This window comes from Tachysurus fulvidraco, chromosome 21, assembly GCF_022655615.1.
Source record: "Tachysurus fulvidraco isolate hzauxx_2018 chromosome 21, HZAU_PFXX_2.0, whole genome shotgun sequence".
NCBI classification, from domain to species: Eukaryota; Metazoa; Chordata; class Actinopteri; order Siluriformes; family Bagridae; genus Tachysurus; species Tachysurus fulvidraco.
This window is the reverse complement of record NC_062538.1, coordinates 9670062-9687243: the sequence shown is the minus strand read 5'-3', so window position 1 is coordinate 9687243 and position 17182 is coordinate 9670062. Positions and strand designations below refer to the sequence as shown.

Below are 17182 nucleotides of genomic sequence, written 5' to 3'. Positions count from 1 at the left end.
TTGTTTATTTCACCGAAACTGTGCTCATGTTTATTTCACCGACACTGTGCTCATGTGTTTATTTCACTGACACTGCTCGTGTTGTTTATTTCACAGACACTGTGCTCATGTTGTGTTTATTTCACCGACACTGTGCTCGTGTTGTGTTTATTTCACCGACACTGTGTTCATGTGTTTATTTCACTGACACTGTGCTCATGTTGTGCTTATTTCACCGACACTGTGTTCATGTGTTTATTTCACCGACACTGTGCTCATGTTGTGCTTATTTCACCGACACTGTGCTCATGTGCTTATTTCACCGACACTGTGCTCATGTTGTGCTTATTTCACCGACACTGTGTTCATGTGTTTATTTCACCGACACTGTGCTTGTGTTGTGTTTATTTCATCGACACTGTGCTCATGTGTTTATTTCACCGACACTGTGCTCATGTTGTGCTTATTTCATCGACACTGTGCTCATGTGTTTATTTCACCAACACTGTGCTCATGTTGTGCTTATTTCACCGACACTGTGCTCTTGTTGTTTATTTCACCGACACTGTGCTCATGTGCTTATTTCACCGACACTGTGCTCATGTTGTGCTTATTTCACCGACACTGTGTTCATGTGTTTATTTCACCGACACTGCTCATGTGTTTTTTCCACCGACGCTGTGCTCGTATTGTGTTTATTTCACCAACGCTGTGTCTATGCTTTGTTTATTTTACAGACAACTGTGCTTGGGTTGTCCTTCACTAAACACAGATTTGATTGAAATTGTTGACTTTAATTTTGGACTGAGATCTTAAAGCTCATGTTTGATTTGGATGTGAACATTACTGTTAGTGATGTGTGCACTTTAAACATGTGATGCAGCTAAGACTGTCACTAATTTTATAGATGTTTGTGAGCCTAAAGTCCAATTTAGTATTTTGTCACTAATTTTGTAATCCTCATTTCCACCTCTTATTCAGAAATAACCACATCCTGTTCAGTGTGCATGTGTGCGCGCGCGTGTGTGTGTGTGTGTGTGTGTGTGTGTGTGAGAGAGAGAGAGAGAGAGAGAGAGAGAGAGAGAGAGAGAGAGAGAGAGAGAGAGAGAGAGAGAGAGAGAGAGGATTAAGGCCCAGTGTGGAATTCAGTACTGCAGTTATAATGAACACCAGCATCACTCACACACAATGACAATGAACCTCTGTAACTCAACACAATTAGACAAGCCTATATTTCTTTAATCAGTTAAATTTGAATAAATGCTATTCATTACATTATTATTATATCATAATAAAGCCATAGAAAATGTTAAAAGGTTAAAATTGTGTCTGAGTGCCATACTATGAATTTTTATATTTAAAAAAAAATAAATACCTTTAATATATGCTTTAAAAAAGTTCTCTTTTTGTGCACTATATAGCTGTGGACTCGAAGTGAAGCACATTAATAATATTAACATAATAATATAATGATTGTTACTGCAGTGTAAATTCTAGTTAACGTTTATAATGTCATATGTCTAAAATGTTAATCTTAAAATGTATTGAACCAAATTAATAAACCATGTAAATGTATCAGAGTAATACAAATCTTCAAGTGTAATTGCACTCTTTGTAATTATAGCAGAGCAAAAGCATGATACATTTACCTCAGTACAGTAAAGTCTGTTTTCCTACAGATCAACTAAAGAAATCCTTCTCACCTCATCCAATATGGATAGATGACTCCTTATTGACTCAGATTTCCTCTAAATGAATCATTATAATCATTCTGATGAAACATGACAAGAATAATTTAGAGATACGACTTATCATTTAGTTTTCTTTCTCGCTATCCTCACTTATCGCTTCCATAACCCCACTTATCTTCATAAATTATCATCATTAAAGGTGGGGTCTCCGTTGTTTGAGAAATGTTTCAGAAAACTGCGTTGGGCCCCCAAACAAAACAAAAACAAAAATAACATGTAGCCAATGAGCAGAAAGGGGCGTGTCTTGTCAATATGGACATTCAAACAACGCAGGCCCTCCCTACCTTTAAATTGGTCACAATTCTTTATCTATATGAATCATCACAGATTTAATGACTTTTATTTGGTGTTGCCTTAATACATATTTATTTTATTTGAATTATGTTTTCATAAAATAATAATAATAATAGTAATAATAAATTATTATTATTATTATTATTATTATTATTATTATTATTGTTGTTGTTATTACTATTATTATTTTATGAAAAATTAATTGCAGTCAAAGATCACTGCCATGGCCCCCAGGCGCCAGTCTGTTGGGGGTCACAGCGGGGGTCATCAGGGGGAAAGTTGATAGGCTTTGCCCCCTTCTGCAGTTGTTCTAACCGCCTTAGCAGGAAGTTCACAATTTCTGGGCGCTGATGGGAAATTTCATTTCTCTCTTGAGGATCAGCGTCGATGTCAAACAGCATCACCTGCTTAAGGGGAGGCGTTTCATCTGTGACTCCACCTTCCTTCTCACCTGGACGAGGGAACCACACAGGACAACCTACACAAACATTGATACACCATGTCAACTCATTAACACACCCACCAGTATACCATGGACGTGGTGTGCTACAGCAATGTTTGTTACAGCATTGATGTGTGTTTTTTCTTGTATCACAAGGGTTAAAACTTACATACCAACACACAATTGCTCAAAACCTGGAGTAAATCTATTGTTTCACAATAATCACAAGAGATGATGTACAGAAGGACTATTTTAAGTATCAGAGTTATGGGACATTCACAAAGCTACCTATTTATATGGGAGTATAAAAATATAAACTGTTTACATGCCAGATGTCTGCCTCTTTTCAATACTAATCCATTTATAATCATATCTAATCGATAATAATTGATTATGATCAATACCTTTTGATGAACGAAGCCAAATCATCTACTCATTGCATTCCTAATTAACACACTGCTACACTAACATATCACATCATTACCACACTAACAGACAAATTGTGTGAAAATTGTGTGTATAATTAACACCTCACTTACCAGGATATCCGGTCAGAAGCTTCCAATTCTTGAAGCGAATAGCAGCATGCATGGAGATATTAAAGTGTGGCACAGAGACAGACCCTGTTCTTAACGAGTTTCTCCTTAACGAGTCCTTCATTAGGGAGTCGAGCATTTCCTTTTCAGATCCTAAAGCATTTCCTGGACCTTCAGGCAGACACGAGATAGAAAAATCCTAAATATAATAAATGAGCTAATCGACTGATAACTTGTCTTACTGTTGACCTGTCTCACTCCTCAGTTTTTCACTGCTTGATATATGATGCATTGTGGTGAATATTGTTAGTGTTTCAAGTTTCTGTGTTTTTATGTCACTTACATGGAGCGACATCAACGTAAAGCGGATCGATGTTGTGTAACAATTCCTGTCTTGGAGAGGCTTTTCCTTTGCTAACACACACACACACACATTCGTCATATTACTTGTTTAAGTCTGTGAATAGAATATTATTTGCTACAACCTTAGAATCTGTAATAAAACACTGGTTTTGAAAACACAGAAAAAAAGAAGAAAAGGTTTTATTTACCTGATAGTGTCCCACACATTAAAACCATCTAACGGCTTTGTCCCGTTGGTTGATCCTCCAGCAACACCCACTATTGTGGGCAGCCAGTCAGAGACATGTATAAGTTCTCGGCTCACAGTACCCGGCTGCTCCACCAGTGGTCCAGTGACGAAGGCCACACCCTTGACTCCTCCCTCCCAGAGAGACCACTTTCTGCCACGCAAGGGCCAATTACTCCCCCCAAACATCGTCTGACCCCCGTTGTCTACAAATTGTTATTATTGTTATTTTTATTATTGTGTCTATTATTTATTAGTTGTCTGCACTATGTTGTGTGTATTAGTAGTCTGCTGTATATTTTGGTCAAATAAGTATATTAGTGTATTAATGCTTGTGTACCTGTAGAGAAGATGAGGATGGTGTTGTTCCAAATGCCTGCATCCTGTAGTGCCCTAGTGATATTCCCTACGGATTCATCCATAGCAGACACCATTCCTGAATAATTCCTGCGTGAAGTGTCTTTAATAAAGCTATAAGGTTTGGTGTAGCGCTCAGGAACCTGTAATGGCGCGTGAACCGCCTGCAGAGCTATGTACAGGAACAGAGGCTGAAAAAAAACACAACAGAATATTCACTACACTCTTCTCACTAAAAACTACATACTACAGAGTACACTGTGCAGAATCACATATAGGAACAAAAACTGAAAAGCAAACCACCATTGAGAGAAAAATAAGTGTGTGTGAAGGATTACCTTCTGTGTGTTGTGCTTGAGTATGATGTTGACTGCTCGGTGTGTGAAGAGTTCAGTAGAATACAGTTTGTTGTACGTCTGTGCTGTTTCCTCGCCGTCCCGAAGGTCCAGAGCACAGCGTGTGACATTCAGTGGTGTGATGAAGCTACAGCGCTCATGAGTGTAATAATCCTCTGATCCTGTCAAATAACCTGCAAAACAGGTTACACACAAAAATATACACAATAAAAACAATTACACAACATAAAATACGATTAAGAAATGAAACAATTTTCATCTTTTAAACATATATTTTGATACTTAAAATCAATATAAATCTGTGAGGTGAATCTAAGATAATTAACACTAAGTTTTACATTTACATTTACAGCATTTGGCAGATGCCCTTATGCAGAGCGACATACATAAGTTTTCACTGTGAACTGGTGATATCAGGAAATGGACAGAATCAGACACAGAAACAGGAAGTCAACAAGGATCAGGTACAGAGGGACAAAAGTAAAATGCCATATGTGTTTAAATTGTTTCAGAATCTCAGCGTAATATTAAAGGGCAGGGGCGCCACTAGCAATTTTGGGCCCTATGGAAAAAATGAGACTGGGCCCCTACCACACCGATTTCACACCAAATCTACAAGCCTCTGTGGGCATGACGTGTAATGAAGTGAAGAGCTAAATCAATGCCGACCCACCAAAGTAGGACTGGAAGCCTCTGCGGGTGGGCAGACACTCCCTCCGGTACATGCCCAGGTGCCACTTGCCCACCATGTGGGTGGAGTAACCAGCCTCCACCATCAGTTCTGGCAGCAGCTTCTCATCTAGGGGAACACAGTATGGCTGACACGGCCATATAATTTGATGTTGCATACCAGTGTGGATCTACACACACACACACACACACACACACACACACACACACACACACACACACACACACACACACACACACACAGAGCTTCAGTTAATGTTCACATCAAACATCTGCACCCATGATAGTCTCAGATTACTGTCTTTGGCTGGCAGGTGTGGAACCCAGTGTGGTGTTCTCCTGTTATAGACCACCCACTTCAAGGTTCAATTTTTTTTAACTTTAACTTTTTAGCTTTACCCACAGAACTATCACTCACTCAGTATTTTTGTTGTTGGGGACCATTTTGTGTAAACCTGTGATTAAGAATCCCAGGAGATCAGAAGTTTAAGAGAGAGACACACAGACGGACGAGGGGAGAGTGAGAGAGAGAGAGAGAGAGAGAGAGAGAGAGTGAGAGAGAGAGAGAGAGAGAGAGAGTATACTTGGTATCTTCCTGTCAGTAGCTGGTTCCTGGATGGAGTACACAGTGGTTGGACATAGTAGTTCTCCAGTCGGACGCCTGCAGCGCTGAGACGGTCCAGTACAGGGGTTTTAATCTCAGATCCGTGATAACCCACATCATGAAAGCCCATATCATCAGCCAGTATAAATACCACGTTAGGAGGAGATCGACAATGCACATACAGTCCACACACACACCACAGATACAGCGGAATTATTAACGCATTCATCATCGCTTCACCAAAATAAAGACGACAACTCTTCAGCTGCGCACACACACACACACACACACGTCCGCTTCTGTCCACAGCACTAATCTCTAATTAGCGTTGCATGGGATTACGGTAAATCTAATACTTCACTCTGTTCCGTTTAACCCGCAGTTGCAGCACCAGCACTACAACTTCCGAAAAAAAATCAAACGCCAAAGGAGCTGTCACGTGATTTTGTCACACGGTCTCATTTACGGAAGTATTTATGTTTGAGTAAAAAATATACACTCAAAATTATAATAATAATAATAATAATAATAATAATAATAAGAGCAATAAGAAGCAGGAGAATAATAATAATAATCACAATAACAACAACAACAACAACAACAACAATAATAATAATAATAATAATAATAATAATAATAATAATAATAATGACAACACAGAGTGTGTGTGCCCTGTGATGGGTTGGCACTCCGTCCAGGGTGTATCCTGCCTCGATGCCCGATGACGCCTGAGACCACAGGCTCCCCGTGACCCGAGAAGTTCGAATAAGCGGTAGAAAATGAATGAATGAATGAATAATGACAACAACAACAACAACAACAACAACAACAACAACAACAATGATAATAATAATAAGAACAAGAAGAAGAAGAAGAAGAAGAAGAAGAAGAAGAAGAAGAATAAAATAATCAGTATATAATAATAATAATATTAATAATAATTGTAATTATTGTTTTTATTATTAGTAGTAGTTGGTCTTAATAATGAGATATGCACTCGAAAGGAAAGCAGGACTAATGCATATATTAGAACAAAATTATTTAGTATTTGTTTATTATATGAAACAGATCTTAATTAATGTCCTATAGCTTCTTTTAACCGTCTTTTAACTTATCATTGTTTTGTCTCACCATCAGTAAAAGTAAGCAGTCGAAACGTTTTTAAACCGGTTTGTCTTGTTATGCAATGTGTGATTAATTAGTCTCAACACATCCACACACTGAATCACTGCTGTGATATTTTGTATTTCTGGGATCCCGTGGGTTTGATCACTGCACTAACAAATAAACAGAGACATACAAACACTATTTACATAGCTTGATTTGTGTAATAAATTACATTTGTGTAACGATCAAGAGAACATTTTGTTACACTTGTAACGCTGCAAAACGCGTTCCTGGTCTATAACCTGTATCAGACACATGATGCGTTTATAGCTATTTATAAAGGGAACATCGCCACACGTTTATATTTACTCCGTGTTTATCAACGTACCCGATTTGCACCAATCATGAGCCGCGTTGTTCGCGATGTCACATCTGATTGGCTGAACTTCGGCTTCTGTGATTGGTGGAGTGACTGGAGCGCGAGGTTTGAATGTGGTGTCGTTTCGTGTTCGGTTCAGTAGTGTAGTGTAGGATAGATTCACTTAACGTGTCAAGAAAAACATTCATAAATACATCGAATTCTCTGTTGTTTTTTTTTGCAAAGGAGTTACAGAGAAAGGTAAGACTGGTTAATCAAACAGCTGTTATCAAATAATCTAAAAGAGTCGCTAGCGGTTAGCATGATTAGCTTATCTCTGTTTATGCTTTATTACATTTTTCGTTGAAAAGAGGACTTTATTTGCTTTTAAAACTGTTACGTGAGTTTATAAAGCTCATCTGTGCTGACCAGGTAATTGTGGGTCGGTTTTAAAGACAACCAAATTACCTTTAAATCTATGAACATATTTATTTTTACATACATATTTATACACACTGCTTGTGCTTTCTGCATTGGTCAGATGTTGAGTCATTTTCTGTGGGCACAGCTCTGTACATTTTTAATTTAATACATCTTTTATTCAGTGCACCTACAAACCACAGGTTTAAATGAACAACCTTCTTGTTTCAGTAGTAACAAGTCATTCGCAGAGACTTGTAGGGTGGATACCGTTGAAATGAACTAATAGGTATAACTATTAATTAAATGTCATTATTATTAATGTATTGCTTATTATCTTGAGCATTCTATACGAACACTTGCTGATATGACCCTATTTCATTAAAACAAAAACAAACAAACAAAAACAGTTCTCATTTTTTACGCAATGTAAATGCCTCCGGTCATGCTAGTAAAGTTAATGTAATCGATAGTGTAAGTGTTTAGTGTTAGTTTATATAGAATAAGAGTAACCCATATAGATATTATTGTGTGTTTGCAGGTGTGTGTTTGAGATGAGTGCACCAGGGTATGTGTCTGATGAGGAGGAGTGTGTGTTGGAGTCGACGGCGGCTGATCTGGGCAGTCACACACATGCCAGACGACTCCAAGCTCCAATTACAGAGCTGTCAGTCATTGGATCTGCAGAAACACACACCCAGCAGGTTAGACATGCACATACTATATGTGCCTATTGCTTACGCACAATAGTAGGTCTGTATGAGTCAGGCTATGATGGTTTAGTTTTGCAACTGTGTTCCGTACACTCCATACAGCATGGATGATCAAACTGACCCAAAAGGCCTAGTGTGGCTGCAGGTTTTTATTTCAAACTTGTATTCGCACCTGTTAACTAAATGAAGACTAAATTGATTAAACAATGGGTATAAGATGTGACATCTGTTTGGTGGTTTGAAAATATTGCTATTCTGGGTCTTTGCAGAAAAGGCTGAATTCCCCTGCCCAATTACACAAGTATAATACAGTGAGTGTGTGTGTGTGCACGTGTGTGTGAATGTAGTTGAGCAGAGGTGAGCGCATGGAGGAGAAGCTGCAGGTGTTTCTGCGTGTTCGTCCTCTTACAGATGCAGAGAGACAGCGTGGAGAAGATCAGGTCACTTTTTTACCCACACAAACAATATTATTATACAAGTTAATCTAATGAGATGTGTGTGTGAAACATCACTGTAATGTGTATATATGGACATGTGTGATCTATATTGTGCTTTTTGAAGTTTTTAACATAGTGTGTGCACATGCAGGGCTCTGTGTGTGTGCAGAGTGAAGACACACTAATCCTGAAGGCCCCTAAAGACTCCCACAGCATGAAGAGTGCAGAGAGAGGAGTGTCACATAGTGTACACAAGTTCACCTTCTCAAGGGTATACACACATGCACACATCAAAATCTGTTGTCACTGTGTCTTAGGATCAATGATGTGTTTACTGCATTTATTCTTCATCCTGATCAGCTCACAAAATTGATTGTATACATCACAGAGTATACACAGTATACATCTTTTAATACACAAACCTACATTGCTGTTCATTTCTTGTAATACTGCACTGTGTTCAGTAGTGTGTGTGTGTGTGTGTGTAGATTTTCAGGGAAGCAGCATCTCAACAGGAAGTGTATGATCAGGTGATGAAGGAGATGGTTCGGGATGTCCTTCATGGAGAGAATCGGCTTCTCTACACGTACGGAGTGACAAACTCGGGCAAGACCTACACTATTCAGGGTAAAACACACACATACAGATACACTGAATTCAATGTTATCACTAGAGTAGATGTGATGATTGGTGTGGACAGCAGTATGTTATTGAATGACTGTGTCCTATGTGTACCTGTGCAGGCTCAGCAGGTGAAGCTGGTCTACTCCCTCGAGCTATAGTCTCTGTGTTCACTGCACTGGCAGGACAGCTTTACCCCCATTCTGACCTGAAACCCATTCTCAAGCAGGAGGTCCGCCGACTCAGTGATACAGAGGTCCGCACCGAGGAGGACAAACGCAACGCTCTGCTGCGAGAGGTACGTGCCCTTATGGGGCAGGGCTAACAACACCACAGTGCTCCAGCTGGTGTAACATGTCTCTTTAATCTCCTCGGTTCACACATCCAGTATTAAGCCTGTTTGACTGTTGTGTTTATGTGTAAAGTGAATTAATGTGATTTGTGGTGTTTGTTTCAGGAGGAGGTGTGTAGGCAACGTGGGGGTGCTAGTGCAAGTATTAGTTGGGACAGTGGGATCAGTGGGCTTTCAGCCATCACACGACTGGAAGGTGAGACACACACATTTGGAATAGAGACGCATCTTAAACGTGCTAAAGTTGAACACTGTAATCAGGTTTATTTATCTGAACTCTAGTTTGTCCTTGTGTGTTTGTGTATCCTAACCTCACACTGCTGTGTTGCAGACTCAGACGGTGTGTGTGTGGACATAGACGGAGTGGCTGTTGGTGATGTCACTGTGGATAAAACGCTGCAGTACAGCGTCTGGGTTTCATTTTACGAGATTTATAACGAGTTTGTTTATGATCTGCTGGAACCACCTATGTCTCATCACAAACAGAAGAGGAATACACTGAGGTTGAGTGATGACAAGCATGGCAACGTCTATGTCAAAGGTGCACATGCACACACAGAGTATCTGCATATAACCTTTTGAACATGATTAAATTAAAGTGTCCTGCACAGGACTTTACCACATGAGAGAATTCATCACCTACAGGACAGTGTGTTCACATTCTTGTGAATATTATTTATCATCACTTTTTTGGTGGGATTTTATTTGCACAGCCGGACTGTTTGTCTAATTTGTAATCTAATTTGTCACTGCAGCCTCTTTTTAAGAAACAACTGAACTTCTCCAGTCTAGTCAGTTTCACAAAGTATACATGGAGTTCGGGGTCTTCTGCTTACTTGTGTTTCTGAAAGTGTGTTTTGTTGAACGTGTTAATGATTTGTTGTGTGGTGTGTAGATCTGACCTGGGTGAATGTACGCAGTGCTGATGAGGCATGGCGAGTGCTCATTGTCGGGCGGAACAACCAGAGCTTTGCCAGCACACACCACAACCACAATTCCAGCCGCAGGTACACACACACACACACACACCACAACCACAACTCCAGCCGCAGGTACACACACACACCACAACCACAACTCCAGCCGCAGGTACACACACACATACACACACACCACAACCACAACTCCAGCCGCAGGTACACACACACATACACACACACCACAACCACAACTCCAGCCGCAGGTACACACACACACACACCACAACCACAACTCCAGCCGCAGGTATACACACACACGCATACACACACACCACAACCACAACTCCAGCCGCAGGTACACACACACACACACCACAACCACAACTCCAGCCGCAGGTACACACACACACACACCACAACCACAACTCCAGCCGCAGGTACACACACACACACCACAACCACAACTCCAGCCGCAGGTACACACACACATACACACACACCACAACCACAACTCCAGCCGCAGGTACACACACCACAACCACAACTCCAGCCGCAGGTATACACACACACATACACACACACCACAACCACAACTCCAGCCGCAGGTACACACACACACACCACAACCACAACTCCAGCCGCAGGTATACACACACACGCATACACACACACCACAACCACAACTCCAGCCGCAGGTACACACACACACTACAACCACAACTCCAGCCGCAGGTACACACACACCACAACCACAACTCCAGCCGCAGGTACACACACACACACCACAACTCCAGCCGCAGGTACACACACACACACACACACACTACAACCACAACTCCAGCCGCAGGTACACACACACACCACAACCACAACTCCAGCCGCAGGTACACACACACATACACACACACCACAACCACAACTCCAGCCGCAGGTACACACACCACAACCACAACTCCAGCCGCAGGTATACACACACACACACCACAACCACAACTCCAGCCGCAGGTACACACACACACACACACCACAACCACAACCACAACTCCAGCCGCAGGTACACACACACACACACACACCACAACCACAACTCCAGCCGCAGGTACACACACACACACACAAACCACAACTCCAGCCACAGGTACACACACACACACACACACCACAACTCCAGCCGCAGGTACACACACACACACCACAACTCCAGCCACAGGTACACACACACACACCACAACTCCAGCCACAGGTACACACACACACACCACAACTCCAGCCACAGGTACATACACACACACACACACACACACACACACACACACACACACACACACACACACACACACACACACCACAACTCCAGCCACAGGTACACACACACACACACACCACAACTCCAGCCACAGGTACACACACACCACAACTCCAGCCACAGGTACACACACACACCACAACCACAACTCCAGCCGCAGGTACACACGCACACACACACACACACACACACACACACACACACACCACAACTCCAGCCACAGGTACACAAACACACACCACAACTCCAGCCACAGGCACACACACACACACACACACCACAACCACAACTCCAGCCACAGGTACACACACACCACAACCACAACTCCAGCCACAGGTACACACACACACACACACACACCACAACCACAACTCCAGCCACAGGTACACACACACCACAACCACAACTCCAGCCGCAGGTACACACATACACATACACCACAACCACAACTCCAGCCGCAGGTACACACACACACCTCAAACACAACTCTAGCCGCAGGTGTGCATGCGCGAACCCACACACACAAACACACACACATGCAAAGCCAATCAGAACCTTAAAGTGTGATGCAGATAAAGAGTCTGGACAAACTGATTTATTAAAGATGCAATTTTTTTTATCAGTTGCAGAATCACATAGAATAAATTGATACCTTGCTTTTTTACATACTTGTGATCTGTGTTTGTGTTTCAGTCACAGTGTGTTTACTGTGAGATTGCTGCATATCCAGCCAGAAGCGGGTGGCACACACATCAGCGAGTGAGTTACACCACCATACGTTAGCAAATCTGTCAATGTTTGTGAGAGAATTTCAGAATAAACTGCACTATATCTAGAACTTATCCATAGATTTTTTTTTTCCCTGCCAAAATATTTGAAATAAATAAACAGATTTAATTTTGAATGCTGAGTTTAAGTGTATAATTATGTAGGTTCGTTGGCACAGACGTCGACTGAATCACCTTTACTTATTAGTATACAAAGATACTAATGTCTGTGTGTGTGTGGTGTTACAGGTTGTGTGTGTGCGACCTGGCTGGTTCTGAGCGCTGTAAAGATCAGCAGAATGGAGAGCGGATGAAGGAGGCGAACAACATTAACACTTCTTTGCTCACACTGGGACGTTGCATCAGCGCAATGAGACACAACCAGACTTATAGGTGAGTGTACAAACTACACAATAATTAGTGTGCTACTCGTCATGAGTGGTTCGTGTGTTAGCACTGACCCCTGAGTAGTTCATTATTGCAATGTTCATCATGAGTAATAAGTCTGTCGACTGTGTTGTAGGCAGCGCCCGGCGCAGGTCGTCCCTTTCCGAGACAGTAAACTAACCCGAGTACTGCAGAGTTTCTTCTCGGGACACGGACATGCCTGCATGATGGTCAACATTAATTCCTGCAGTTCCAACTACGATGAGACACTGCATGCCCTTAAGTTCTCTGCCATCGCAACACAAGTACTCACTTTGCAAGACTTCTCGTTCTGTCATCACCACACAAGTTCCACACACACACTCATTTTGTGATAATATTTATGTTCTAGTTGGTCCATGGTCCTGCCTCTAAGAGTCGAGTGGCCTACATCCTCTCCATGCTGCGTGATGACTTGGCCCATGCGGACAACACCCTGATGGAGGAGGATGAAGAGAGTGATGAAGAGGATGATGGCATATTCGAGCCTGAGGTAAATGAATGCAACTGATGCACATGTGGATATCTTTGCAATAGACTACTGAATTACTGATCGGTTGAGAATTCCCAGTGTTAATGATTGTAACAAATTAGCATGCAGGAATTCCTTTTTAATCTCGCAAATTACATTTACTTTTTGTGCGCAGGCTCTGTTAAAGGCGATTAATATTTTAAAACGAGAGGTCCTCCGTCAGCAGCAAGAGAAAGACGAGCTGGAGCTGAAAATCAGGGAGCAGGTGTTTACAGAGATGATGGAGGTCATCAACCGTATGCAACTTGATTTCAGGTAACAAACACACACACTGTAAATCTTAATACCCATTAAAATGAGAGAAGTAGATGGACAGACAGACAAACATCCAGATGAATAGAGGTGGTGTATTGATGATGCAGGAAGTGTGCAGCTGTTTGTGGGGTGAGATCAGTCATTAAACAGTAATATATAGTGTAGAATAGAAATGTATGTCTCACATCATGAACACGGTAAATGTGGAATGACGCATGCTGCACTAAACAGTCCTGTGTCTCTCTCTGATTTCAGTGAGACGATGGAGAACGAGCGAGAGCTGATGGAGACTCGGTGTGAGAACAAAATCAACAACCTGAAGAGCAGCTTAAAGAACTACTACAGTCAGCAGCTGGAGGTAAGACACTGTTTCTATGACCAGATGATCATTATTTCCTATAGACTAAATGTGTACTCAATGGAGCTGTAGTCTCAATGTGAACTGTTAGTACAGTGATATTTAGGATTACTCAGTTTAGTTTTATTTGGGTTCTTCAAAATGTCCTTAAAAAAACAACCATGTGTTTTCAGGAGAAAGATGATCAGATCCAAGAGCTCAGTGCAGCCCTGAGAGAAAATGAGGGACGAAGTACAGCTTCTATTTTTCCGTCGCTGGTGGACTGTGACGGACCTCGGCGATCTCGGCGCATAGCTTCATCACACAATCGCAGCAGCCAGCATGAATATGCAGAGTTGGAAAGCACCAAAGCTGAATTAGCACAAGTTAAAGCTGACCTGGAGCAGTGCAGAGCTGACCTTGATCTCAAACAAACAGAGCTTACACTCAAAACACTTGGTAAATTGCCACACACGTCAGACTAAGGGAAAATCAGTCCGTATTCACTGCACACTCGTCTGCTTTCTGTTTAACATATCAACATTATAAATAAATGGTTTAGTCGAAAATCGTCTTTTTTAGAACTTTAAATCCAAAATTGTTTCAACAATGACAGTCACCATAACGTCTGTTTTTTACACCTATATCTCACCTTTCTATCTTATTCAGAGCTGAAGCGTTTTCAGGATCATCCAGGAACCTCAAGCCTCACTGCAACTGCAGAGCGCAAACTCCTTGAGGGACAGAAGGTGTGTAATTAAATGGCGCTCCTGTTTTCTAATAATGTTCAAACACTTGCAGACTAACAATAATACTGTATACTGCACTGCTTAAAGCCTCAGTGTGAACACTAACTCTTCTTCTTCTTATACTTGGGTGCTACAGAGTACTGTCAGTGTAGGGAATAGGGAGAGGTTTAGGTCACAGCAGGTGATGCACTCTGTCGTTAGTTTCATCCCGTTGTACACATTCTGTGTGTAGACTCTGAGGCAGTTACGTGCTGATCTGCAAACTCTGGTGTTGAGGCTGCAGTCTGGAGAGCGAGCGTGCTGTCATTATACTGATGGAGAAAAGCTCCGCACAGCCCTTAACACCGCTGACTCAACACTCATCAAACAGGTACATACAGTATATTCACATGCGCTTGTGACACCGCTCTTAACTCCACTAACTCAACATTCATCAAACAGGAACTGTACTCATGCTGTGTGTTTCAGGATCAGATGCTGATGGAGCTTCATTCGACTCTGCAGCTCCTTAAAGCTCAGTTACATCCTAAAGATGAGACTCGAGCAGATCTTAAACGACCTTTCACCCCTTCTAGCCCTGTAACCCCTAGCTCCTGCAGTAGGCGGGGCTGTGGTGTTGCTGTGGCAATGGTGGAGAACCAACCACCGGGCAAGCGAGCATTCCTGCGTCTCTTCACACCATCACGTAACAGAAAAATGCCTCAACAAAAAGCAGATACCTCAACACCGTACGCCCGCATACTGCGCTCACGCCAACCCTCTCCCCCACCTACCCCCACCCTCACACGCAGGGGCAGGTTCTAAAGACACCGACCCCACTCCTGATTGTTCTGACATTTTATTAAAGAGTTGCATGTCAGTTGTTACTTCACAACCCTAATCCCATTCTACTGTTTTAATCTTGCACAACAATTATAGGGCTAATTAACACCTCACTCTGTCTGGGTTGAAGTAGGTGTACAGAGGGTTCTCCAGGACCAGGGTTGGGAACCTGTGCCTGTAAAGCAGAATGTTTAATTAGCCAAACTTTGCAGATTACAGAGCTGCACGTTTTTCCTGTACATACGTGTTCTAAACTGTACATTGCTGTCACATATCGAGAATTCATTATACTGTTAACTATTATTCAGTTTGCTGTTAAGCCTTACTTACAGTAACAATCTGTTCAAGGATTTCCTTAATTTACTACTCATTCACTGCTCATTAGTGCCATGCTACTAAAGGTAAATATTACAATATTTTGTAAGATTTTGTATCCATCATCACTTTTTATTTAACAATTTAACAACAATTTTTATTTAATCATTCATCTGCTTCATTGACAGATTATTGGTTTATTATTTAAAGGATTTTAAATTCTCTACCAAAAAAAACCCACCCAGTTAAGACATTAATAAATCAGCTGTGGCTAATCAGTGACTAATGTGACTTTTAATGTAAAGTTTGAACTAAACTTTTATTCCACATATATGGCCAAATTGATTTTGTCTCTGGAGTAAAAATGTGTTCAATAACATTTAAAGTTTTATCGACACAGCACAGTTTGTATTGTTCTGTAGAATATCTTTAAGAGATTAGCACAATTAGCCTAGCATTATGTATGTACACTTTTACACAGGGCATCCTCGAGGCATTTTATACCTTTTTATTTTGTAATATTGCAATGAACCATTTTTGTATGCTGCCAGTCATGTGTATGGTGTGATTTATATATTGGTTATATAGCAATTACACAGTCATACGATAAACCTGTATTCAAATTTTTATGCACATGTTTGAGTTCTGTATAAAAAGATTGCTGTGGATTGAATAAAACACATTCACAGATAACGACATGTATGGATTGTTTTTAATCCACACACACACGTCAGTTTTGAACAACCTGAATTTGGATCAAATAAAAACAAGACTTTCAAATCACACGAGCCAATATTTTATTCACAATAAATAAACAGATGTGTTAACTGAGAAATTTTACTTTTATCCACTAAACGAGCTCATTTCAAATTTGATGACTGTAGCAGGATTTTGAGGATGTCTGGGCAACGTGGTTATGGTTTTGGAATTTGGTTCCATTCTTGCCTGATCTAGGTTTCCAGCTGTTGAAGTGTTTGTGGTCGTCTTTGATGTGTTTTTCATATTTTTTTCAGTAAGTGGTTTTGCATTGTCCTGCTGAAATACACAAGGCCTTCCCTGAAATAGATGTCTTGAGGGGAGCATGTGTTGCTCTAAAAACTTTATATACCTTTCAGCATTTATAGTGTCTTTCAAAACATGCAAGCTG

General features: G+C 41.2%; 2 protein-coding genes across 2 annotated transcripts; one reads left to right on the top strand and one right to left on the bottom strand.

Annotated features, from left to right (window-relative positions):
* Positions 1-1197: 1197 nt before the first annotated feature.
* LOC113638612 (arylsulfatase B) lies at positions 1198-6046 on the bottom strand. The gene is made up of 8 exons (XM_027139932.2): positions 5579-6046; positions 4978-5164; positions 4287-4477; positions 3932-4139; positions 3554-3797; positions 3346-3416; positions 3006-3173; positions 1198-2502 (listed from the first exon to the last, which is right to left on the bottom strand). Exons 1-8 carry the CDS (start codon positions 5828-5830, stop codon positions 2240-2242), a joined length of 1584 nt encoding a protein of 527 aa, XP_026995733.2. The 5' UTR covers positions 5831-6046; the 3' UTR covers positions 1198-2239.
* Positions 6047-7166: 1120 nt separating this feature from the next.
* kif20a (kinesin family member 20A) lies at positions 7167-16728 on the top strand. Its single transcript, XM_027139927.2, has 19 exons — positions 7167-7324; positions 8025-8187; positions 8544-8636; positions 8785-8904; positions 9122-9260; positions 9377-9552; positions 9712-9802; positions 9938-10147; positions 10502-10613; positions 12526-12591; positions 12849-12992; positions 13123-13291; positions 13378-13518; positions 13673-13812; positions 14068-14170; positions 14344-14608; positions 14819-14898; positions 15131-15268; positions 15367-16728. Exons 2-19 carry the CDS (start codon positions 8038-8040, stop codon positions 15700-15702), a joined length of 2673 nt encoding a protein of 890 aa, XP_026995728.2. The 5' UTR covers positions 7167-7324; positions 8025-8037; the 3' UTR covers positions 15703-16728.
* Positions 16729-17182: the final 454 nt, after the last annotated feature.